This window comes from Staurois parvus, unplaced genomic scaffold (assembly GCF_062004578.1).
Source record: "Staurois parvus isolate SC_StPar_1 unplaced genomic scaffold, SC_StPar_1.0 ptg000158l, whole genome shotgun sequence".
Classification (NCBI taxonomy): Eukaryota; Metazoa; Chordata; class Amphibia; order Anura; family Ranidae; genus Staurois; species Staurois parvus.
This window is the reverse complement of record NW_028317954.1, coordinates 769,047-796,166: the sequence shown is the minus strand read 5'-3', so window position 1 is coordinate 796,166 and position 27,120 is coordinate 769,047. Positions and strand designations below refer to the sequence as shown.

Below are 27,120 nucleotides of genomic sequence, written 5' to 3'. Positions count from 1 at the left end.
GTCTAGCTTCCGTCCCCTTCACTCCACCGAAACCGCCCTACTCAAAATCACTAATGACCTGCTAACCGCCAAAGCTAATGGCCACTACTTAGTCCTCCTACTCCTCGACCTCTCCGTGGCCTTTGACACAGTTGACCACCCTCTCCTCCTTAATAAACTATACTCCCTTGACATCAGAGACTCTGCTCTCCTCCTAACTATCCCAACGCTCCTTCAGTGTTACCTATAACGCTGCCACCTCCCCCTCTCTCCCCCTCTCTGTTGGGGTCCCCCAAGGATCTGTCCTCGGGCCCCTTCTCTTCTCCATCTACACCTCCTCCCTTGGCCAACTGATACACTCCCACGGCTTCAACTACCACCTCTACGCCGATGACATGCAAATCTACCTCTCTACCCCTCGCCTCACCCCTTCAGTCTCCGCCCAAATCACCTGCCTACTGAACGACATATCAGACTGGATGTCACTCCACTTCCTCAAATTAAACCTTTCCAAAACTGAGCTCCTAATTTTCCCCCCAGCCCGCGCCCCCCCCCTCTCCATCACGACCAACAACGCCACCATCAGTCCCACCCCGCAAGCCAAAGTCCTAGGTGTCACCCTAGACTCAAATCTGTCCTTCCAACCCCATGTCCAATCGCTGGCAAACTCATGCAGGCGCCATCTCCGCAACATTTCCAAAATACGTACGTTCCTAACCCCAGACACTACTAAACAACTCATTCACTCCCTTATTATCTCACGACTCGACTACTACAACTCCCTCCTCACCGGCCTACCTCATCACAGACTATCCCCGCTTCAGTCTATCCTGAACTCAGCGGCCAGACTCATCCACCTTACCAAACGCTCCGCATCTGCCACCCCCCTCTGTCATTCCCTCCATTGGCCTTCGATTGCCCAACGCATTAAATTCAAACTACTAACATTGACATACAAAGCCATTCATAATACTGCCCCAAACTACCTCACCGACCTGATATCCAAATACCACCCAACACGTACTCTTCGCTCCCCACAAGACCTCCTACTCTCTAGCTCCCTAGTCTCCTCTCATGCCCGACTCCAGGACTTCCCCCATCCTCTTGAACTCACTACCCCAATCCATCAGACTGTCACCTACCCTCCTCACCTTTTAGGTGCACCCTGAAAACCCATCTCTTCAGGGAAGACTACCCCACCCTCACCTAACAGCCAATCTCCTCCATTCCTCCTACCACGCCATCCCCGACAGCCACTTCCTCCTGTACCACTATCCCCTCCCTCCTAGATTGTAAGCTCAAAAGAGCAGGGCCCTCGAACCTCTCGTATATTGTTTTGTTACTGTATTGTCTCGTGTACTGTCCCCCACTATAATGTACAGCGCTGAGCAAACTTTTTGGCGCTATATAAATACTGTATAATAATAATAAAAAGCAGATCGCTTTCCAGCAGATTCAAGCAATGTAGAGCTTCCTGCCAAATTTTAGTTCTTGCCCCCTTGTACATCATTATAATAAAGGCTTTTCTATACAGATATAATACCGCTGTGTGTATACCATAACTTATGTATGGAGCATCCTTCTCTTGTGTACGAACTGGCTGATCAAAGTGCGCTCCCTATGTATTGCCATATAGGAGTCAGAATGACGTGGGGTATCCATTTTTATAAAAACTCTATTTTTTAGCAGTTGGTAGATATCTTTGATATCAATCATTTTCTTTACATCTTCCTAATTCAGGTACAGACAGAGGTGCCTGGATCCCCCATCTTTGTGATGAAGCTAGCTCAACATGCAAGGCACTTGGAGGTCCAAATCCTGGCAGATCAGTATGGAAATGCAGTATCTCTCTTTGGACGTGACTGTTCTATACAGAGACGCCATCAAAAGATCATTGAAGAAGCACCAGCCACTGTCGCTGCTCCATCTGTGTTTGAATACATGGAACAGGTTGGTAAGGTCACTACATGCTTTCGGCCAACATCATTTAGGTTACCATACACAGATTAATTTATTTGTCCCTTCTGAAGAATCTCAGAAATCTTTATTATTGTGTACTGTATGTGACAGGTTCTTTTGCAGTAGTTAAGTACTATGCAAAAATGGATCTTTGCTGGAAATTTTACTCTTGATAACGTCTAATTGCATTCCAAATTATTTGGAAAATCCAGGATCCCATTTACAGCTTTTAGCATATTTGTGCAAAATCTTTAAAGTGCAACTGTGGCAAGGCTATACACAATCAAATATTTATTAGACAAGCAATGAATGAGCCTTAAAACAACTATGTAATTTCCTAAGCCAGCTCAGCTCCCTAGGCTCCCCCTCCCAGCTGCGACTGTAAACCTTCTAATCTATAATGTCATCATATGCCCAGTGATCTGAGATTGAGTGGGGGTGTTGGGGAGCAGAGTGAGCTGAGTTGCCAATAAAGCTATCTTTGCTTTTAAAGTATAACTAAAGGCAAAACTTTTTTTTTTTAGTTTTGGTTAGAGTGGGATAGGATTATAACACTTATGAGTTTTTTATTGCTGTCTGTTTACCTATTCGTGAGATTCACCCTCCCTGTTTGTCCTTTTCACCATTATCAGTGAAAGTAAAAGAAAAACCCAAATTTTGGGTTATCCCCAGAAAAGTAATAGGGGGGAAATTTTCCAATGGGGACACTAGTTCTGGTGACTTAGGGGTTCCCCAAGGAATTCCCTTAATTTGCAGGGATTTTCCCTCTCTTCCTGTTTTAGCTATGGGACAGGAAGTGAAGGTAAATCTCTCCAATGAGACACAGATGGCCAAAAATAAACTGGCAGTGGTTATAACCCTCCCTTATTCTGTCCAAACTGGAAAAAAGAAGTTTTGCCTATAGTTCTACTTTAAGTTTGAGGAAATGCATGTTTTTTTACCCGCAGAACAATGTACATTTATTTTTTAAAGGTGAGCATGTCCTTTAACCCCCCAGTAATAATTGTTTTCAGTATCATAAATGATCAGCTAAAATACTGGCAACCTCATCAGAGTCTAAAACTAAATTTATTTATTTTTTTTAAATCCTAGCTGTGCATATTCCATTGGTAGTGATTGTTCTTCATTTGGGTGTATGCATTACTTATATCTAAACTTGCAGCACTTTATTTAAAATGTCATTCTTCCATGTTACTTATATTTCAGCATGCAGTACTTTATTTTATATGTCATTCTTCCCTAACAGTGTGCTGTCCGGCTGGCTAAGATGGTTGGCTATGTTAGTGCTGGCACAGTGGAGTACCTTTACAGTGAGGATGGCAGCTTTCACTTTTTAGAACTGAACCCAAGACTCCAGGTGGAACATCCCTGCACTGAAATGATTTGCGACGTTAACCTTCCTGCTGCTCAGTTACAGGTATGACAAGATGGAGGGCAGACTGTCCCCATTTCCTAAATCAAGATATACGCTAAGGTGACTTGACAATTTTGTGACCACCTGAACGTTTTCTTTTTTAATATTGTTTTGCTGTTGCAATATTATTGCCTATAATGTTACTTTTATTCTGCAACAATATAATAGCAACAATATAATAACTTTTTTTTTAAGTGGTGCATCAAAACAAAATGTTTTGGATTGTGTTAGGGTTTACAACATCTGCGTTGAGCTGCATTGATATGCACAAATCAATGCAAGCTTAATGCTAGGGCACATAGAAATACTTTATTCAGGTAATTATTTAATTAGCTGCATGTTTTTCTTTTATTATCCATATTATATTACAGATTATTATGTTGGCTTTGCTTATGTTGCTATCTGAAAATTTATTTAGCCAATCCCATATATTTCTAATTTTACAAATCATAGCATTTGTTGTAGGTTCTAAGTTTGTTTTGTTTCCTTAATTAGATATCCATGGGGATCTCACTGTACAGAATAAAAGACATTAGAGTGCTCTATGGGGAGTCACCTTGGGGAGATTTCCCAATATGCTTTGAGAATCCCACAAATGCCCCAAACCCAAGAGGTCATGTCATTGCTGCAAGAATAACAAGTGAGAACCCTGATGAGGTAAGAGTGCTTTTATGACCAGAAAGTTACACAGCAAATGTCATCAGTTACTGTCCTATTAATTTTTGCAATTGGTACTGCTCACAGTTGTTTTTATTCTTCTATTCTTTCGTCATCAGGGGTTTAAACCTAGCTCAGGGACCGTCCAAGAGCTCAATTTCCGAAGTAGTAAGAATGTTTGGGGATACTTCAGCGTGGCGGCCGCTGGCGGTTTGCATGAATTTGCTGATTCCCAGTTTGGACATTGTTTCTCCTGGGGAGAAAACCGTGAAGAGGCTATCTCGTTAGTAGTGACAACTGTCTTTTTTACTTATCTGTTAATGTTCCTAAGCTTGGATACATTTGATATTTTTTTTTATTTGATCATTTTTATACTTCTGGGTAAATGTGTTGTAAATCATATGTTTAATTTTTTATATCTTAGCTGAAAAAAGTAAAAACCTTCTTTTGTTCAATTTGGATAGTGTGGGTGAGGGTTGGGAAAAAAAAACCACAGTGAGATTTTTTTTTTATTGGCATTTTGAGAGATTCACACTCTCTGTATCCCCTTGTGACCATTCTCATCAGGACAGGAAGTGATGGGAAAATCTAAATTTTAGAGGTTTCACACTAACAGGAATACATTGCAATTCTTCCAATGGGGGCAACTATCTAAGGGGAGACTTTGGAGGGATTTCTTCTCAGTCAGGAAATGAAATGAAATCTCCCCAATGGGACATGGCAAAAGAAAAACAAATTCTGTACTTAAATGTTTTTAAAAAGTGTTGACTTCAGATCTACTTCAATACTGCACGTAGTAATGTTCTAAAATAGTGTTCAATAAAGGATAAGGTCACCTTTCAGGTAAAAAAAAAATGCTGTTTTTTTTTTTTGTTTTTTTTTTTTGAGGCTGTAAAGCATTGCACCCACGAACAGCAGATAGTAATGCCACAGTCCTGTCAACTGTCTGTGTAGCTGTTTTCCCATACCTCCGATATGGGCAGGTAGTTACTCTCTGACAAGAAGCTCGGTGAACTACTTAGATTGTTCAGCAGCGCTCTGGTAGTTCATTGAGATCTACAAGCTGTTGGTACTTGTAGTTTTCACATTCACAGAACACTGTGAATGAATAACGTGGCTAGACAGGGTGTTTTTTTTTTTAGATTGTGACCATGAGCAGGGGAAGAAGATCCCCCACACGCTGTCAAAATGAGGACTGCGGGGGATGGGAAGTGGAGGCTCAATATAGGTGTAATATGTTACAAAAGGTAAACTTGTCCTTTTAAGTGAAGGTGTTCACTAACATGTTTGGCTTGTTAAGAAGTACAACTTAGATGTGTAGCTAATGGAAAGCCTACTGTTGTGGCCAATGTCTGCAGCCTGGAATCATGTCCATTGCTCCTAAAATCTAAAACTACTTCTGAGGCTTCTCTAAGTCCATTGGGTGTGGCTGCCTCCTCAGCTCTGTTCAAGCGTGTATTTACAACATCCATGCACTTTCACATCCTTTATCATGACATTATCCCAAATCATCAAGATTTTTGCTGACTCTTCTTTATGATGAAGGTGCACCCCCACTTTCCAAAGTGGAGGGACATCAGTTGGCTTTTGTGGACACTTGGTCAGCTTGAATCTCAGATGCTTAGTGTAGGAGATGGTTTCTGGGGGCAAAAAGCTGGAGCTTTGCTCTGTCCTTTCATTTGTTCCAGCTTCCCATTGCCACTGCACAAATTAGCAAATGTCCAGGTATCCCAGCTGATCATCTTAATCAGGGAGTCAACACGATAGAGTGGATCCTGTCCTGAACAGAATTTCACATTCCAGCCTTGTCCACCATTTTCATCACAGACATTGACAATTGCCATAACTTCCACATCTGGCAGCACCTGGATCCACACAGGTGGATGCGGTACTCCAACTTGATAAGACTCCTGGTGGATGCTTTGTGGGACGATCAAGATCGTGCGGATCTTCTGTCTCGAGGTCTGATTTGCCATCCTGCTTCATGGCAGGTGTCTTTAACAGCATGGCTGTTGAAGTCCAGGTCCTGAGAGACAAGGCTTTGTTGAATCGATTCTTCCCAGGGTGCTTAAAGCTAAGATGACTACCTTTGTAAGGTCTACCGCTGTATATGGAAGGTGTGAGTCTAGGCACATGCACCCTAGGAGATTATCGTATTCATACTCTCCTTCCTGTAGCTGGGACCATTAACTTCTCATGCCTTGATCAAGACTGTTGATTATGATATTTCCCAATTTGCTCCCAGTTTGTACCCCTGTGACTTTGTGGGATCTGAATTTGGTTCTCTCATTTCTTCAAAAATTTCCTTTGAAACCATCAGAGACATGAACTGGCAGCCTTATCCTATAAAGCAGGGGTGGGCAACTGTGGCCCTCCAGCTGTTGGTGAACAACAAGTCCCATCATGCCTTTGGGAGTCATGCTTGTAACTGTCGGTTTTGCAATGCCTCATGGGACTTGTAGTTCTACAACAGCTGGAGGGCCACAGTTGCCCACCCCTGCTATAAAGAACCCTTTCTTGTCTTTGCACAAGGACAAGTTGGTGTTAAGACCCAGAACTTCCTTCCTTCCTAAAGTCTTTTAAATTTTCCACCTCAACCAAGACATCATTCCTCTGTCTCCCTGTCTGACTACAGTCCACCTGAGGATGATTTCCTTCTATTGTTCAGACTGGGAAAGTCTGAACAATAGAACATAGCAGAGCAATACAAAGCAGCATGTTTCCCTAGTAAAAACACAAACAGATGACACCTTAAAACAGCACACCATTAACCCTTTGATCGCTCCAGATGTTAACCCCTTCGTGCCCAGTGTCATTAGCACAGTGTGAGTGCTTTTTATTTGCACTGATCACTGTATTAGTGTCAAAGGAATGTGAGTGGGAGTTAGTTCCCCCCTAGTGGCTGAATGCTCGCCGCAGTCCTGCTATAAATTGCTGATCGCTGCCATTACTAGTATATATATAAAAAACAATATATATACCATTTGTAGATGCTATAACTTTTACGTAAACCAATTAATTTACATGTATTGGGATTTTTTGTAGCAAGGACATGTAGCAAAATACATTTTGGCATAAATCTATGACGAAATATTTTTTTTTTTTTTTTACTGGATATGTTTTATAGCAAAAAATATTGTTTTTGTGTTTTGTTTTTTTTTAATTTTCGGACTTTTTTGTTTAAAGCGAAAAAAATAAAAAGCGCAGAGGTGATCAAATACCACCAAATGAAAGCTCTATTTTTGGAAAGAAAAGAACAAAAATTTCATTTGGGTGTAACATTGCATGACCACACAATTGTCAGTTAAAGTAACGCAGTGCCGTATCCCAAAAAATGGCCTGGTCAGGAAGGGGGCTAAATCCTCTGAAGGGCAAGTGGTTAAAGAAGTACGTTCTTCAGGTAGATGTTTAAGCAGCAAGCAGTCTCCAGACTCCATTGCAGGACATAGGTACCACCTCTCTGTGTTTATTATCCTGGCCTTGGTACTACTTTGCTACAAAACGCTGGTAGTAGGAGTAGTTATCCTATGCTGGCCTACACTTTTTTTTTTTTTTTTTTTTGCCAGTGTCAAATCCTGCTGTAGGAGACAGTGTAACTCAAAGGTTTAACTCTTCCTGTATCCCTCAAGCGACTCCAAGAAAGAAATTTGATAGTGAATAAGGAAATTCTACTTTTACACGAATGCAGTGAAAGTATTCTTTTACTGGCTGAAATTAATGAAGAGCTTTACTCACCTCTTCCTTCCAGCATTGCGATGTCCTGGAGCTCCCCACCAGCCACTGACATCTTCTGCCTGGTGGCTTCCGAGTATCGATCTCAGGCCCTCAGGCGACTTCACTCCCACGCATGCACAGGAGTTCAGTCATCTCATTATTGCCGAAATTCTACACCGAGCTGAGCTACACAATGTACAGTGTGGACAGGTAGGTAAGTAACTTTAATGCAGAAGAGACATAGTATGTCTCTTCTGCATTAAAAATGCTGCCTGTTTGCATTTTTCCCCACTTTAATCCTCCTAAGTTCTAAAGAGACAATATATGCCAATATTCTGGAAAACAGTGAAAAAGTGGAGCATACACTTCACAGTGCCCAAACGTATCATAAAAAATGCTGAAAGAATACATTTATATTGTCAACACTATCCCATCTTTTTTTAACATATATCCTCAAGATATCTTCCAGTGAAAATATATATATATATATATTAAATGAATAAAATTACACCAAAAAAATTAGTGTTCAAATCAACCCACTATATTGAGCAAAACAAATACAGTGATGAAATATAAAGTCCAGTGATATAAAAAAATAAAATAAAACAATAATAATGTCCAGTGATGAAAATGTCCAGTGATGGAAATCATACAGTGTTGAAAAAACACACACAGTGATCACAGTGCATCCCCACTCGGGTGTACACTCACCAGTGTTATAATGTCCTCTGCCTTTGGTATACAGAAGAGGGCTTCAACCAGTAAGCACTGGGAGTTCCTCAAACTTGGACCATTCAATGAACAAATGCCAGGGTTATTCAGATATCAACTCCATTATTACTCTATACTCCACCATATCATGAAAAGAGAAGAATAAAAAACCACTCCACTGGTGTAATACCCAAGATATATTGATTTATTGCTTCTAGTATTGCACTTACAATGTATAAAATCAAAACAAGCCCATAGTAAAGTAATACTGATCATCAGGGACCGCTTTGTGCTCTCACCACCTCCGGAACTGTCGGACAGAACGCCGTTGTGTCACTTCCAGTTACGGACTCACGTAACTTCCGTCACGCACTGACGCGTTTCATCATTTCCTGACTTACTCATAGGGGTTGATTTGAACACTTTATTTTTTTGGTGTAATTTTATTCATTTATATTATATATATAATTTGTTTTTTTCACTGGAAGATATCTTGAGGATATATGATAAAAAAGTTGGCATAGTGTTAACAATATAAATGTATTATTTCAGCATTTTTTATAATATGTTTGGGCACTGTGAAGTGTATGCGACACTTTTTCACTAATTCACTGTGGTTTTATATTAATTTTGATGATTATATAGTGACAGCAAGGGCATTTATATTATATTATGTACAACATCATTTTATTTAGTTACTATTTTGCATCTAGCGCGATCTAGTGACGTTTGTAGTTCCTTACACTGGTCACATTGAGATTTAATAAGTCAACAGACATTTGTTATTCGGAAACTGCTCATTAACTCAAGCATGATTATTTACGCTTTTGACAAAGACCCAAAAAGTTTTTGTGTCTCTAGGTATCTAGAGGAGTTCTGTGGCATACGTCCATGCAGCTGAAATGTTACACATTATCTGTATGTTTCAGGAACATGGTTGTAGCTCTTAAAGAGCTGTCTATAAGAGGAGATTTCAGGACAACAGTGGAATACCTCATCAAGTTGTTGGAAACTGAGAGCTTTCAAAATAATGAAATTGATACAGGGTGGCTGGATCATCTGATTGCTGAAAAAGTTCGGGTAATGTCCAAACATCTCTGTAATTGTAAATGAGCAAATATGTGTTCTGTAATGGCTGTAGTGATTTGGGGTTTCTGTGGGGCTAACTCACAGATAGTTAGTTATCCATGGATCTTTTGACAACTAAGCTGGTCTGACTTTAATTTGAATGGCAATATGTTCATTGATATATATACTGTAGGCAATAGTTTTCTTTACTTAGTTTTATGTACCCTATTGTTTTAACTTTGTTTTTTTTTATCTCCAAGGCTGAGAAACCAGATACAATGCTTGGAGTGGTCTGTGGGGCTCTCAATGTTGCAGATGCCTTATTTCAAACATGTATGAATGAGTTTCTTCACTCTTTAGAAAGGTACTATATTTTCTTCTTAAAGTGCCCTTAGAGTGACAATGTTTACCCAACTATGCTGTATCTTTCGTGGAGCAGCGGTGTTACCATGAGACAGGAAATGTGTTGGGACTTTAGAATACCACCCAATCTCCTTATTTGAGTAACAAAGTGGGTGTTCTACAGTTCAGAAGTGAGCAGGACAGGGTTGATAAAACTGCAGGGCACAGAAACATAAAAGCTCACGGTATGTTAACTTATATGAAGTTTTATCCCATGTCTTCATTGTGATAGAAAAATGTGTTTATGTTAATGATAAATTGAAAGACACAGTCTGGAGATGGATGTTATACCTATGTTCTAGCTTTCACTGGAAAGTGCAGTACTATTTATATCAGCTAACAGTAGTAGTTACGTAAAGCACTGATATTTAAAGAAAAATAATTTTTTGTTTTTCAGAGGCCAAGTCCTTCCTGCAGCTACACTTTTGAACATTGTTGATGTTGAACTGATCTCCGAAGCAGTGAAATACACACTGAAGGTAAAATGGTTTCTTTTGCATGTTGGGTGATTGAGCTTTGTGAAAATAGCCGCCTATAGACATGAATGGCTGTGCACATCGGGTATGCAGCAGTACTCGTGTAAACATGAGTATGGCGTACAGACATATGTTTTGCATATGCCTGTATGCTATACTTATGTTTACCTGGGTACAGCCGCACAGAGCCATTCATATCCATGTATTCGGCACTTGGGCTACCTAGGCGGGAACAAAAAATGGCAGGTTTTACATTGCTTGACCCCAAACTCCCGTGTGCGTAAGCCCTTGCGTGCTTTTTTTTTATGTTGGATTGCCTTGGATTTTGTAACGATAGCAGGACATTAATTCTGTGAGTGCGCCTGGATTGGAATTTTTTGAGAATTGCAGTGTTGGTGCGAAGTCACAGACAGGCATGCAGACTCAAACTTAGGAGCAGCTTAAAGCAGTTGTGATCTCTTTAAGTAGTACATTTAGTATAGTACATTGTCTGACGAAGACCTGCACAATTTCTTGTTTTGAAATGCTGTAAAAAAGACTTAAGCATCGTAGATACGATGAGAATATCGGATCAATGATCAATCTTTTTTTTTTTTGCATGCTAATCTCGTATCGAAAATGAGGAGGTTATTAAAGTTACTAAATTTCTCATAAGACAGAATACAACTTTGAAAGTCATGTAATGTGTTGTATAGTCATACATTCTTTTGTTTCCGAGCATGCTCAGTCTTGGTCACTTGATTTTTTTAAAAATGAATGCTGTCCTGATATTGTACGAGGAACAATTTTGTGCTTGTCCCTTTGGATATTTTCACATGAACTGTCGTGATTGGTTTTTGAAAGCTGTGCTCAGGTTAGTGGACGTTCGCTCCAGAAGCGACATTTTTCATCCGATTTTCTCAACATGTGCACTAGGCATTAGCCATATCTAGCTTTGTATCAGATCCTGTCTGTCATATTTATTTCAACACTGCTCTGTGAATGTCTTCCAGATATCAAATATTGTTCTTTTTCTCTAACTTCTCTCTGCTAATCATACAATGGTTGTTTTAATGCAGGTTGCCCGGCAGTCTCTCACTACCTATGTGATCATCATGAATAACTCTCACATAGAAATAGATGTGCATCGGTTGAGTGATGGTGGACTTCTACTGTCCTACGATGGAAATAGTTATACTACCTATATGAAAGAGGAGGTGGATCGGTATGTTTGGGGCTTTCTTATTGTTGCTCTTTTTCAAGACTTTGTAGAATGTTTTCACTTCTCTGTAAAACACGCTGTCAAAGTCATCATGATAATTAAGTACAGCTAGGTTGCTTCAACTTGATTTGTGGTTAGACATTTTCTGTTGCAATGGATCTGCCAAAACATCTGGGATATTCATTAAATTTCCAAATATTTAATGTATGTGCATGGGCTTCAACAGGAACATTTGAGTGAACTAAAAAAGTGAACTATATATGATGTCCAGACCCCACAGTGCTCCTGGTCCCTTTTTGTTTTTCAATAGCATCTAGAGCAGTGTTTCCCCAAATTGTGAAATATGGCACTTGGCTCTGAATATAACAGAAAAGCCAGATAGAGCGTGTTGCAGGGGACTCTACTATAGCAGCCTGTCAGCCAAATAGCTATGGCGAAAACCTTGCTTTGCCACATGTAGTTAAGTCCTTCCAGTCTCAGTCATTCAAAAATGTATAATTGTGCCTCATATATTTGTAGTCTAGCATCTTTTGGACTATGAAACAAATATTTTTTGCAGGTATCGTATCACAATAGGCAACAAGACCTGTGTTTTTGAAAAGGAAAAAGATCCCACAGTATTGCGTTCTCCCTCAACTGGCAAATTACTGCAGTATACAGTGGAAGATGGCTCCCATGTTAATGCAGGAGATTGCTTTGCTGAAATTGAGGTAGTGTCTGGTAAATCTGGTATTCTATTTGAATAGGTTTTTATTAAAGTATAGTTATTAAGGGAATTACAGCCCAGAAAATGAACAGGAAGTTTGATACATTGAGAGCAGGAGTAAGATTACATATTAGGGTAAAGCTGGCCATTGATTGAGCTGGTTCAGCAGGGACTGGGCAAATTTCGATCCATATGTAGTCAATCCTATTCAACAGAAGGCGATTTGGAACGTTGGAAAACTTAACTTCATTTAACTTCTGCAGCCAATTAGCTGTAGTTGCTGATCAGTGTATTCTGACCAAAAAGAGTCTTGCTGTCAGAATACAATGTCTTATGAGGGGAATTCCTCCATCTACCTCACTTGTGTGGTTGAAGGAATGTTTTGGGGTTTTTTTTTTCAGCCTGCTGGCTGAAGAAAAATAACAAGCTGGCCATAGACAACTTACGACTTAACACTAAAGTTTGATAAAGCAGATAATCAAGTTAATTGTTAGGCTGAGATGGGCTTGGGTGCTGTCCCTAGGGGGATCATAATAGTTGTTGTGCGCAGGTTTACAATATGTTGTTATTAGGGAGGTTTCGGATACCTGGAGTGGCCTGTTTTGAGGTTGTATGTTGTGTGATATAGCATCTTTAGGAGATTATATAGTTGTATTGGGCTTTATGTTACTGTGTAGCAAAAATCCGGGTCTGTGTTAAGTGGCTGAGTGTCAGAAGGGGATAGCGTGAGAGTGTAAAAAGAGCTGGGAGGGGTGAGACAGTGATCCACAGAAAGGATCTTGGCTGTAAGGTCTGCTGCTGTGGGATTTTGATAACTTCTGTTGTGAAGATAGTGAATAAGGCAAATTATTTGACTATTAATGGTTAATTCAAGGCTATACCATGTTTTCCTTTAGGATGGCTGCAAGTTTAATATTCCCAAGGAACTAGTGCATTTGCTTTTTTACCTGTAAGTTTTTGGGTAGGCTCACCACCACACTGTGGCCAGGATTTGTTTCACTGATGTAACAATAAAGTATCAAAATTTTAATTGCACTTTTGTGCAGCCTTCCAGTTTTTTTATTGGAAGACTTTAAATGGGTTTTTGCAGATGCCTCTATCTAGTACTTTGTACATGATCTGATGTATCTTGCTCCAGAATTTCCTAATCCTCAGAGTACCATTGAACATGTTTTAGGGTGCTTCTACTGGTGCAACTCCTAGTAGTTAATAGTTGCTCTCTACAAAAGAGGCATTCATTGAGCCATGTACTTCAGTATCCCAGATTTAGCACCATGTTTCTGTGTCAAGAACTGCCCAAGTCAGCCTACCATTGTGGTATATAAGGGTGGTGTGCAGGTTAGGCTGTTCCCAAGAGGGATTTGTGACTAACAGTAACATTGCCTTGTTAGAGTTGGCTCAGCAAACATGTTTTGAGGGGTAATTGATTGCTGTGAGCCAGTAGTTGTTAGGTAATGCTTCATTTGTATGAATCAAAATATTCTAAAAGGAGAGGGCAAGCAGTATGCTTGCCAAAACAATTCATTGTAGGTGTTTTTTATGAAAGAAATCAAGCTGGCTGATAGGTTGATCAGCTTTGTCAACTGATATATAGGACTGTTTAGAAGAGGATGAATTCAGTTTTGTAGTCAGGCTTATTCTTATTTCTAGATTGTAACCTAGACAACGCTCTGAGATAATGTCAGTACAATCTGTAGTATAATCATTTACAGCACTGCCTTATTTTTTCTTGTCACTCTTTTTTCATTCATAATACAGTGTTTAGTATATGGCAGACTCAGATACCTAGAAATGTGGGAAATTATACCTTGTAACTGAACATTGAGCTGGTAAAGTTATGACCTTTTCCATGACCTGGATAAGATGAGTTGCATATGTTATGTTTTTAAATTTAGTGGGTCATATTTAATTATTTAATAGCTGAAAAAATTGATTGGGCTTGACCTATATAATGAAATCACAGACCAGTACATCTACAGATTTGATAATATGGAACCTTTGCCATCCATAATAAATGTTTTCCTATGTACTAGATGATGGTTGTAATATTCTGTATGACGTTGCAGGTAATGAAGATGGTGATGACACTTCTGGTGCAGGAGCCTGGTCATATTCACTATGTGAAGAGGCCTGGGGCTGTTTTGGAGTCCGGTTGTGTGGTGGCTCGAATTGATTTAGATGACCCATCCAAAGTTCATCAGGTAACGGCATGGTCGGATCCAGGGGGGTGCTGGGGAGGGCTATGCCCCCCCCAGATTCTAGTTGTGCCCCCCTAAAGCCAACCCTAACCTGCCATTATACTGCCCTAACCTGCCTGTAGGCTGTCCCAAATTGACACAGTATCACCGTAATCTGATACTTTACTGCCCTAGTTTGACATTATATTGCCATAATCTGACACTATACTGTCCTTGACTGACACTATACTGATCACAGTTATGCATTGTTTGACCCCTGCTAGCAGTGACTCCTGTCTTCTGTCCTGCCAGCTGTGTGACCCCTGTCTTCTGTCCTGCCAGCTGTGTGACCCCTGTCTTCTGTCCTGCCAGCTGTGTGACCCCTGTCTTCTGTCCTGCCAGCTGTGTGACCCCTGTCTTCTGTCCTGCCAGCTGTGTGACCCCTGTCTTCTGTCCTGCCAGCTGTGTGACCCCTGTCTTCTGTCCTGCCAGCTGTGTGACCCCTGTCTTCTGTCCTGCCAGCTGTGTGACCCCTGTCTTCTGTCCTGCCAGCTGTGTGACCCCTGTCTTCTGTCCTGCCAGCTGTGTGACCCCTGTCTTCTGTCCTGCCAGCTGTGTGACCCCTGTCTTCTGTCCTGCCTGCTGTGTGACCCCTGTCTTCTGTCCTGCCAGCTGTGTGACCCCTGTCTTCTGTCCTGCCAGCTGTGTGACCCCTGTCTTCTGTCCTGCCAGCTGTGTGACCCCTGTCCTCTGCCCTACTGACCTCCCATCCTCTGCTCTCCTGACATTTTTTTACTGCACCCCCACATTGGACAGGCTAGATCCAGCCCTGGGTAACGGATATATGTACATCCATGTGTGTGAATCTGTTGCTCATCTGAAAGTTGTCTTCTAAAAGAGATTTTTTTTTTTTGTTAAAGAAACTCCTCCACTTCATGTAGTTTTATCATCTGTGCATGCTTAAAGTAGTTTTCTCTCCTGGCATATAGATAGAACTGCATACTGGAGAACTCTTGCCTCAGCACACCATGCCGATCTTGGGAGAGAAGCTCCACCAAGTCTTCCACAATGTGCTAGAAAATCTTATCAATATAATGAATGGATATTGCTTGCCTGAACCATATTTTACAAACAAGGTGAGTAAAACCTATGATAATGTAAGGACATTTATTAGAAAATTAAAAATGGGAGAAACCTGTCATTTTACATTTTGTTCATTCCTTTGGCACCAAATAAAAGACCCTTACTGCATTAGATAACTATTTATTTATTTATTCTAGGTAAAAGAATGGGTTCACAAACTAATGAGGACCCTTCGGGATCCTTCCCTTCCTCTTCTGGAGCTACAGGAGATTATGACCAGTGTATCTACTAGGATTCCACCCACTGTAGAGAAATCTATACGTAAAGTCATGGCTCAATATGCCAGCAACATCACCTCAGTCTTGTGCCAGTTTCCAAGCCAGCAGGTATGTGTAGGAAAATGTTTATATTTATTATCCTTTCTGTGTCAAATGCTGTTCAGCATCTTTAAAGCGGAACTGTAGGCAGATATACAAAAGACACAAATTAATGCAGGTCTGCATTTATACATACATTGTTAAATTATTTTTTCTTTTTCATTCATTGAAAGACACAGGAAATCATATATCGTATTATAATTCGACTTCCTACTCCGCATGCCTCAGTTTTCTGCTAGTGTCCTAGGAGGATGGATGCCTTTTCTTCAGTTTTGCTGACAAAAGTCTAGCCAATTTTTGCTAGCCTCGTTTTGTTTGATTTTTTTTTTGTTTAGTTTCCACTTCCATTGACTTTAACCAAGATTTTTCTCCTGCAGAAAGGGTTAATGGAACTGAGAGCTGACATTATCCATTGCGCGGACTGTTGCATGCTGTGTGCTCTTTCTCGCTAGTTAGCATAGAGGAAGTATCATCCCACTTTGCATTAGAGCCTTGCGGAGCTCAGATCTCTAGTCTGTTTCTATTGCCCGCTTGCGGTGACTATGGTCACTTCCAGCCAACCCTCATCAGCTGCTTTGGTTTATGAGTACATGAGGCCTTGAGTCTAGTTGCATCACTGCCACATGATTGCAATATGTCTAGATCTAGGCACAGAAAAGACCGTTCCTCTGCTACAGGTGACCCCAGATCCCACTCTCCTAACAGTCCCAAGGATGGTTACTCTGCCTCCTCTTGCTCCGTCTGCTTTCTGCAGAGTCAATCTCTAATATCCCAGCAGCCTTAGAAAGGGTTGGTCGAAGTGACCATCTCTGACTCCCCACAGTCTATTTCCGATGAGTCTGTTTATGAGGCATAACAGTGACTTTGTTACCTCAGACTTAAAAGAGACTGTTTCATCTGTCATTCATGCAGTACACATGAAGGATTAGACTGGTGTCCCAAGAGTTGGGTCTTTCAGAGCCCCTACAGCTGCCAGGACCTTTCCACTATATCTGCTATTCCAGGACATCCTCTATTCAGACTGTAAGGCAGCTGGATCCCACCTGAGAGTATGTTGGAACTGTTTACCTTTGAGTGGTAATTTTTAAATAGTAGTCTATATCCTGGATCTGTCAGTGACCCACCTTAACAGGACTTACCTTAAAGGAGCCTACTGAGCAGCAGTTGGAATCTCTCCTTTTTTCTCAGACAGGTTCTGCTGTATGCTCTGTTTTGGCTGTGACTCTAATCTGTCAAACAGAATAGGTTAGGTACCTCAAAAAGCATAAATATGAATATTTCTTTTTTGTACATCACGGGACACAGAGCAGGCTATAATCATGACTATGTGGGTTATGTGCCACTTATAGGTGAATGGATACTGGCAGATCACTCAAAGAGGAAGTCCTCCCCTATATAACCCCCTCATACACAGGAAGTACTTCAGTTTTTTCACCAGTGTCTGTAAGGTGGATGGTCACTGATGTGCTGCATGTGCTCTTGGAGCATACTTTGCGCTCCTGAACGACTCTGCTGATCAAGGACCTAAATCAGATCCATTCAAGAAGCTGTTAGCCAAAATGGATGGTACCTGAGTCTCGTGGATAAGGTGAAGAATCCTTGTGGTTTTGCCTGTTATGCAGCCTTATGGCGCTGGACCCTGTGTAATGGAACCATGTGCAGTGTTTGTTCTGGCCAAGGTGCTTTCCAGCAGGGTGCTATACAGGTCCAGGAGAGTGGACCCTGGATGTAAGGGGAACCAAGTCATTGAAGTACTGAAGGATCAGTGAGGCTCCTGTAGGACAGCTGGAACATGGAGCAGTTTGTGGCTGGATCCTGAGGTGAGCATACTACCTGTGGGAAAAATTCTTCAACTTGAATAAAGAACAAAACTTCTGTCTCATACAGATTAAATCCTCCACCAAACATCCACCAGATGTGCTCTCACCTTTGGTTTTTCTACCTTATATCATGCCAGGTCAAAAAATGCATGTATCCCAAGAAGCGGACATGTATTGGTACAAGTATCCAGAGTGCAGGTTCTTCCTCCAGAGATCACCACTCTCTAAATCTCTCCTCCTCCACTCCACATACAGTGAGGAACAGAAGTATTTGAACACCCTGCGATTTTGCAAGTTCTCCCACTTAGAAATCATGAAGGGGTCTGAAATTCACATTGTAGGTGCATTCCCACTCTGAGAGACAGAATGTAAAAAAAAATTCAGGAAATCACATTGTATGATTTTTAAAGAATTGATTTGTCTTGCACTGCTGAAGATAAGTATTTGAACACCTAAGAAACAGCAAGAATTCTGGCTCTCAAAGACCTGTTACTGTGCCTTTTAAAAAGTCCACCACTACTCCACTCATTAATCTAACTTAGTAGCACCTGTCTGAGCTCTTTAAAGACACCTGTCCACCCCACAGTCAGTCAGACGCCAACTACTACCATGGGCAAGACCAAAGAGCTGTCAAAAGACGCCACAGACAAAATTGTGGACCTCCACAAGACTGGAAAGGGCTACGGGGCAATTGCCAAGCAGCTTGGTGAAAATAGATCAACTGTTAGAGCAATTGTTAGAAAATGGAAGAGGCTAAAGACGACTGTCAGTATCCCTCGGACTGGGGCTCCATGCAAGATCTCACCTCGTGGGGTATCACTGATGATAAGAAAGGTGGGGAATCAGCCCAAAACTACAAGGGAAGAGCTGGTCAATGACATGAAGAGAGCTGGGACCACAGTTTCAAAAGTCTCTATCGGTAGAACACTACACCGTCATGGTTTCAAATGATGCATTGCACGGAAGGTTCCCCTGCTCAAGTCATCACATGTCCAGGCCCGTCTGAAGTTTGCCAATGACCATCTGGATGATCCAGAGGAGGCGTGGGAGAAAGTCATGTGGTCAGATGAGACCAAAGTAGAACTTTTTGGTCTAAACTTCACTCGTCGTGTTTGGAGGAAAAAGGATGAGTTGCATCCCAAGAACACCATCCCTACTGTGAAGCATGGGGGTGGTAACATCATGCTTTGGGGGTGCTTTTCTGCGAAGGGGACAGGACGACTGCACTGTATTAACCTCCCTGGCGGTATGATTATTTCAGATTTTGGTGCTGAAAGCGGTACCATTTTTTTGCATGGAAATATGTATTTTTTTTATTGTAGGCTGTAATTTTTAGGAAAAACTCACTGAAATCTGTCCGAACAAGAGTCTATTAAACATTCCGGGTATGATAAAATTTGAAACACAAAATCATAAATTATAATTTAATAAATAATCATAAAAATAATATAAAAATTATAAAAAATTTAATTCAATAATATAATCAAACCAAAAACACTGAAATGTGAAATATAGCGCCAAGTTCGCACATTGCTGAGCTCAGTCGCAAAATCGTTTTCAGTGTCTGATGACGAATTTCCCCCACGAATCATTATCACTCAATTCTGCAAGTGGTTCTGATTTACTATCGCTGTTCTCTAGCTGATCTAAACCGCTTTTGACCTAAAGGGACACTTTTTGGACGCCATGGACGTTTCTCAGTTACCAGGCAGAAAGAACAGACAAAATGCAGGCAGGGAGCAGGACAAAGCACTCGGGACAATATGTATGTGAAATTGGTTGAGACAGCAATGTTTTACTATGTAAAATGTAAAAAAAAAAAAAATGACATTTTTTAAAATTTTTAAATTTCCCGCCACTGGCGGCGGCGGCGCCCGTACGTCCCGACGTCACAGGGACAGGACACAGAAGCCGGATGCCGGCATCGGCCGGAGGAGATGGCCGGGGACGCTGCAGGGGACACATCGCGGGAGCGCAGGGTAAGGTAAGTGAAGAACACATGCCGGAGCAGTGCTGCATGGTATTCCCGAGTGTAGCTCGGGGTTACTGCTTTTGGTACTGAAATGTTACCCCGAGCTACACTCGGGAATACCGCCAGGGAGGTTAAGGAGAGGAAAAATGGGGCCATTTATTATGAGATTTTGAGCAACAACCTCCTTCCCTCAGTCACAGCATTGAAGATGGGTCATGGCTGGGTCTTCCAACATGACAACGACCAGAAGCACACAGCCAGGATAACCAAGGAGTGGCTCCGTAAGAAGCATATCAAGGTTCTGGAGTGGCCTAGCCTGTCTCCAGACCTAAATCCAATAGAACATCTTTGGAAGGAGCTGAAACTCCATGTTGCTCAGCGACAGCCCCGAAACCTGACAAATCTAGAGGAGATCTGTGTGGAGGAGTGGGCCAAAATCCCTGTTGCAGTGTGTGCAAACCTGGTTGAGAACTACAGGAAACGTTTGCTCTCTGTAATTGCAAACAAAGGCTTCTGTACCAAATATTAACACTGATTTTCTCAGGTGTTCAAATACTTATGTTCAGCAGTGCAAGACAAATAAATTCTGTAAAAATCATACAATGTGATTTCCTTAATTTTTTTTTTTTTAATTCTGTCTCTCAGAGTGGGAATGCACCTACAATGTGAATTTCAGACCCCTCCATGATTTCTAAGTGGGAGAACTTGCAAAATCGCAGGGGGTTCAAATACTTCTGTTCCTCACTGTATATGATATAAAAGATAGGAAACACTCCAGGTGAGGGCACATGTGGTGGTTGTTTAGTGGAGGATTTCATCTGTATGAAGACAGAAGTCTTGTTATTTATTCAAGTTGAAGAAATCACTTATTCAAGTTGAAGAGGTTAATTTTGAGAGAGTTTGTATTGATGCATGTTCACCTTATTGATGCATGTTCACTTTGTTACATATTCACTATATATTTTACATTTAGAGTTGTTTAATTTGTATAGGGAAGCGCTGCACTATATATTTATATTTAATTACCAGATAGGGCACGATTATACACTGCATTAGTCTGCATAATCCCAGGGGGCTTTTACAACTGTTTTCTGATACACCCTTGCATGGGTATCGGTGCGCTTAAGGGAGTTGTGTCTCCAGAGTAGCTTGCATTCATCTGCAGGAGCTTACATTTAGTCCTGCACTGAAGCAGCATAGAGGCTGCGTTTGATGCATATGTGCTTGGCTAGTACAGCAAAACTAGTATGGGGCCAAGTGCAGTTAATTTTGACACAGTTCTTTGATGAAACAATATGCTTCTAGAAAGCGGAAGCGGGTCAGAGGCAGCAAAGTATTACAATTTTGCATGCATACTTACATAAACTGGTTACTTGCATTGAACGGCATACTTGCATTGAACGGCATACTTGCATCGAACGGCATACTTGCATCGAACGGCATACGTGCATCGAACGGCATACGTGCATCGAACGGCATACGTGCATCGAACGGCATACGTGCATCGAACGGCATACTTACATGCATACTTGTGTGAACTGCAAACTTGTATAAGCTGCATACTTGCATAACTGAGTACCTGTACACGTGCATAAACTGCAGATTTGTATAATCTGCACAATTGCTTAAACTACATACCTGTGCATCTACATAACTGCATACCTGTGTACCTGCATAGCTGCATATCTGCATGCTTACATACCTGTGTGGTTGCATAGCTGTAGACCAACATGGCTATGGACCTGCATCTATGTGGGACTGCATAATTCGGTTTTGGCAAATATAGTTGCTACATTATTTACCTGTTATATGATTTAAATGATCCCCTCAGGTCCAGTGGTGGTGTAATCTGGCGGTGTTTGCATTTCCCCTTAGATCTGTGTCGTCATGTGTATCTGGGCCACTGCATTTGTCTGGCATTGCAGCTTCTCCTGGTGGCCCCATTGGCAGCTGCAGTGGACTGTGGCCGCATCACCCTTAATAAGTTTGAGCTTGGACGCTAAGCAGGATTGGGCCTGGTTAGTACTTGCCGGGGAGACTGCCTGGGAATACCTGGTGCTGTAACTTTTTCCCCTCCAGAGCCTGAGGCTGCTGTGTTTTTAGAAGTATCTTGGGCCAGAGGATGCTGGGGCAGTCTCTAAGGTGGTTCACTCTGTCTTTAGAAACCTAATAGGTGAATTACGCCTCTTTGGGGCCTTCTGGGTTCGCCGCAGAGTTATCAGGCTTTTGCATTGCATTTTCTTTTCGAGCAGAAGTTATGGGCTCATTATTGTAAGACACTCTACTGGTTCGCGGGTCCAAAACCAAATGGGGATGTGAGGTCTATCATAGATCTCGAGGCACCAAACAAATTTCTAAACGGCCTTTTGTTTTAGATGAGATTGGTCCGATCAGTGGTGGCCTCTCTACAAGAGATAGATTTTTAGTGTCAATAGTCATCAATCATGCATATGTGCATGGGCCAATTTTTCCAGACTCATCAAAAGGTTTCTGCAATTTGCAGTAGAAAATCACCATTTTCGTTTTGTGGCACTGGCCCCCCTTGCTGAGGACCCAGTAGGTGTCAATCTCAGGATACCTTAATGATCCTTTGCTCAGGGAGCAGTCTGTTCCAAGGTTAAAGTGAACTATAAGAAGCAAAAGGTATCCATTGTTACATGTCTGCATAAGATTGCTGGGGTAGATGGTTTCTACGTTGAAGTGTTTCCTTACATGCTGTTCCACTCCAGGTCTTTTGTAGAGGGATATTCTGCCTGTCTTTTCTTGAACATTAAAGTCCAAGTATTGGATTTCCAGAGGGCTCTGTCCCCGGGGAATTGCAGAGTTTGAATTGGTGGTTGATTTTTTGGAATCTGGAGAAGGGAAAATTTTCCTTCCAGTGATATTAAAGATAGTAATCACCGATGCCAGTCTCTCCTAGTTGGGGGGCTGTTTTGGGAGGCGGTTCAAGGAACTTGGTTTCCACAGGAGAGAATACTGCCCATCAATATCTTGGAACTTCAGGCAGTACACTTTGCTCTGGATTATTGGATAAACCAGTGGCACAGGTTGTGGTCAGGGTTCAGTCCGACAATGCCACAGCAGTTTTTGTGGGTTTTATGTGGTTATGTTGATGTTATTATCTAATGGTTTATTTTGTACAGCCATATTATATACTTTTATGGGGCCGTGGATCCTGGGAAGCTAGAACGTCGCAAGGTCTTTAACCCAATACGCCTTTTGGATACCATATTTATTTGTCTTATATGAAATATGACGATTAATTAACTGATTTTGGACTCTTGTATTTTAATATGGTTTTAATAATGTAACAGTGATCTTTTGTTTAATATTGTGTTTGATGTATGTTCCCTACATGGCACATTTTAAAGTCCCAGTTATTTTTTCCATTCCTCATTTTATGGGGTTGTGGAGTAAGATTAATAATATATAAAAGAAGGGATGGTGCCAGAGAGGGTTAATTTTAACTGTTGGCCCTACCCATATTAAAATATTGGCCACTTCTTTAAAATGGTAGTAAATGGTAAATATATAGGCCCCTGCAGGTTTAAGTCATCATGTACTAGCATCCACTGCATACTAGCACATTATGACAGACTTACCTGCAAAAGGAGCCCTCCAGCGCAGCGCTGTGATGGCTCCCCCAGAGCTTCCATCTTCACCCAGTCTTCCTTCCGGGTCTCGTGTCTTCTGCTGCATGAATGGCCAAACCGTGGTGACATCACATTGCAGCAGCACACCGAGTGGGGCATAAATGTGGTCGGAGCTGCGCATGCGTGAGCTCAGATCACATTATCGCTGACCGGTAAAGTGGGAGATTTATGACAGAAGAGATTTCTAGGGTGTCTCTTGTTATAAAAACCCTGCTAGCCAAGGGAATTTTAAATTTGGACTTAACTACCACTTTAAGCTCCTCCCTTAGGGGCAGGCAACATCCTCAGTGGTACCTGATACCTCTCAGGGTTATCCCTCTTCTTCTCCAGAGGGACTCTCTCTACACTGTTAGGTCAACTGGGACCAGCTTTGACTGTCATTCACCTTAACAGGGTTCTAAATTCTCAGTGTCACCCCTGCACACCAGATACTACTTATAGCGTTGACTCCTGTGCCTGGCATAGTGGCTTTTCCTGGCATCTCCATTTGCTTAGCGAAGTAGTTGTCTCTTCTGAAACTATTTATAAACATGGAGTTCTTGATTCTTCGGGGGTCAGGTGTGTAGAGGTTTACGGCCACTGTTAGATAAGCTGGTCTTCCTTTTACCAGGACCTTTTCCTATGTTTCTTTTTTGAGTCTGTTTTTACTATGGGGCTTGACCTCATTCTTGATGACGACTTGGGTTGTAGATTTTTTCTTACCATCATGGGAATATGTTATATCCATTTGTTTTGGTGGGTTCTGGTTGATCACCTTCTCGTTTGGTCCATGGTGTGGTCTTTTTCCCCTTTGATTGATCACCATATTATCTTGGGCTTCACACTGACTCTCTGTATACTCCCTAGGGTCAAGTTTCAAGTTGCCTTATCAGGCAGATAGTACGGCCTCATCTAACATCATATTCAGCGTTCGTTTTCAGACAGCTCTTGAACTACAGGCAGTTCCCAGTTCTATTTTTGTAGGATCTGAAGTAATGTTGCCCATGCCAGCTTCTCATTTGTGCTGCTTTTGTACCTCCTGACATTATGTGACTAAATGACGAAATGGTCCCTCAGTGGACATGGGAAAAATAGAATTGTTGTACTCACCATAAGATCCTGATCTTGGAGTCTTGTAAGGAATAAAAAATGAAACCTGCTAGGTAGAGGAGGGGTCATTCTGGACCGACCTACATACTTTCTATTTGCCAGTGTCCAATCCTCCTGTGGGAGGAAGTATAAGCCAACAGTTTGACTTCCTGTGGCCCCCAATGCCACATTGTGAGGAACAGCTTTAGATTGAAGGTGAGTTCTGGTTTAGGTATGACTTTGATATTTAAAGGTCGGCATTGATAATTTGGTCTTCATCAGCTACTGGCAAATTGAACCTTTTGCTATCTTTATATATCATACTGAGTTCTTGCACATAGTCATGGTCATTTCAAATCCACATTGGTCATGCTCTCACAGTGGGTTTTCTGTAATTTACAATAAGAGAAGTTGAGAGACCAGCATATGTGTATTCTTACTTTTCAATGCAAATTGGGATAGCACCTTCTTTACATTTGTTGTATGTTTTAATTCACATAGCATAAGTATAATTGTTTATTTTAGGTATGCTGTGTGAATGGAGACACATAACATACTGTACAAATACTGCGGTGTTCTCAAATCTGAGTGCAAAGGTGAAATATACTGTAGTTAGGCCCCTTGCACATTTTATTCTGCCTTATGGGCACTTGTCTCTGAACATATAGGGCCCTAAAAGCAAGTACTACTCTGCACAGCATTCAGCCCCATTCAGCTGCAGTCTGCCATGGACTTCTGACAGGCTGCAGGCAGTGGTGCTGAATGCTGCACCCATCCCTAATTGGCACACTAAAACACCCGGAAGAACATACAGCAGCTAGAGAGACCTGCGTGCAAGGGGCCTATCGTAACATCCTTGTAATGACATTATATTAACTGAAGGAGACACAAACTACTACTGAGGAAATCTTGCACTTGCAGTTTTTAAGCAATATTGAACATGTTTAAATAGACATTTGATAAGCTGCCTGTTCAGTTAACCCTGTAAGCAATGGGTGGCCGGCCCTCCACCTGCACTGGGTGCAACATGATGCAAGTAGGATCAGACTGCCTGTCATTTGGCTATCAACATATACCTTTGTGAAACCATTTAGGGATACAAATGGTCAGTGCCCAAACCAATTCTGATATTGGTCTGAAATCCCAGAAATTTACACTGTGTAAAAAAATATCTTTTTCAGATTGCCAATATCCTGGACAGTTATGCAGCAACCTTACAGAGGAAAGCAGACCGGGAAGTGTTTTTCATGAATACACAGAGTATTGTGCAACTTGTGCAACGGTAATTAGAACTCCAAGCTACATGCTTTTACACTATCTATTTAAAAATATACATAGCTTTAAGTTGCTTTCTATTTAAAAAATCCATTTTGAAACAGTTTATTTTGCTATGGTATTTGATGGGCCTGTTTTTCCGTGGTGTTAAAGCTGAACTTTGGGTACAAAGTATAACCAACCATGGCTTCCTTAATAGAAGCTGAACTGTGGTTTTATCCTAAATTCCATTTTTGTGAGAAGAAACTTGACTTCTATCGTTCTCTTGTGGCTAAGCTTCATTTCAAGGGCGCAACTCTGACAGGATGGGATTATGGGGGTGAACTGGGATAGTGAAGGATGCTTTATGATTTACTGTACTCCAAACTACATCTTTAATGAAGCAAAGTATTTTCGTCTGTTAGAAATGACTAAAGGACAGAGATGTATTTCTTGCACACTCTTAGTACCCGTTCACATATATGTGGATTGGATGCGGTTTGAACCGCATCCAATCCCCATGACATGTGAAATACTATTGCTTCCTATGGTGCCTGTGCACATATGTCCGGTGCACAGCCAGTGCGGATTCAGGGCGGTTTTAAAAAGAGTCATGTCCGATTTCTGAGCAGTGGCTTCAGGTTCAGGTGCGGATTACAGGCTATTAACTTCTATGGGAACCGTTCCTAAACTTCATATGTGTGAACAGGATAAAATCCTGAGCTGAACCTGATGTAAACCTGGCGTGAACCTGTGGACAACTTCTGTATCACTTAGCTGTGAGACCTGAGCTTCAATCCACACCACACATGTGTGAATCGGCTTTAAAGCAAGGGTTTGGAATAGTGGGCTACTAAGCTGTCAGGTTCCACTTTAAGTAACACCATTGCCCAAATTCCTTACTCACTTGCAGGACTGTAATTTTATATTAGGGATAATAATGTTAGAGACCAATAGGTAGTGCTCATTGAGGCGTTTCAGTGACTTTCTTGTCAAAAAAACGTAAACCAACTAAAAGTTCTTAAGTAAACAATGTAGAAATAATAGCATTATAGCTGGTGTATAACTGTGCATAAAGTTTTATAAGACGTTTCTGGGCCCCAATTTACAGAATTTGCATTCTATTCCCAGTCTGTCAAGGAAGACCTTTGCTAAAATTTTATACTGAGATATTTTCTTTTACAGATACCGCAGTGGAATCCGTGGCTACATGAAATCTGTTGTACTTGATTTGCTTAGAAGGTACTTGCAAGTTGAAACTCAGTTTCAACACTGTAAGTAGACAACCTACTGCTTGGAATATGCAGTACTTGTTTGTACTTTGTGTGTTTTGAAGGGGGATTTCCATTTTTAGCAAGCAAAAATAATTTCAGGGAGTAATGTTCATAGGTAGCTGTCTTCTACTCTCAAATTCTGAGTGAATCACTTT

The 27,120-nt window shown here is 41.3% G+C and overlaps 1 protein-coding gene across 2 annotated transcripts in view; it reads left to right on the top strand.

The window, feature by feature from the left end:
• Positions 1 to 27,120, top strand: part of ACACB (acetyl-CoA carboxylase beta) — a 107,208-nt gene that overhangs the window by 26,581 nt on the left and 53,507 nt on the right. For both annotated transcript variants that reach the window (XM_089675764.1, XM_089675762.1), the window contains exons 9-22: positions 1,720 to 1,929; positions 3,185 to 3,355; positions 3,848 to 4,009; positions 4,129 to 4,292; positions 9,364 to 9,514; positions 9,763 to 9,866; positions 10,302 to 10,383; positions 11,439 to 11,584; positions 12,141 to 12,291; positions 14,354 to 14,488; positions 15,454 to 15,600; positions 15,745 to 15,933; positions 25,619 to 25,719; positions 26,877 to 26,965. In XM_089675764.1, coding sequence (XP_089531890.1) covers positions 1,720 to 1,929; positions 3,185 to 3,355; positions 3,848 to 4,009; positions 4,129 to 4,292; positions 9,364 to 9,514; positions 9,763 to 9,866; positions 10,302 to 10,383; positions 11,439 to 11,584; positions 12,141 to 12,291; positions 14,354 to 14,488; positions 15,454 to 15,600; positions 15,745 to 15,933; positions 25,619 to 25,719; positions 26,877 to 26,965 — 2,002 coding nt within the window. The remainder of the gene's footprint in view (positions 1 to 1,719; positions 1,930 to 3,184; positions 3,356 to 3,847; positions 4,010 to 4,128; positions 4,293 to 9,363; positions 9,515 to 9,762; positions 9,867 to 10,301; positions 10,384 to 11,438; positions 11,585 to 12,140; positions 12,292 to 14,353; positions 14,489 to 15,453; positions 15,601 to 15,744; positions 15,934 to 25,618; positions 25,720 to 26,876; positions 26,966 to 27,120) is intronic.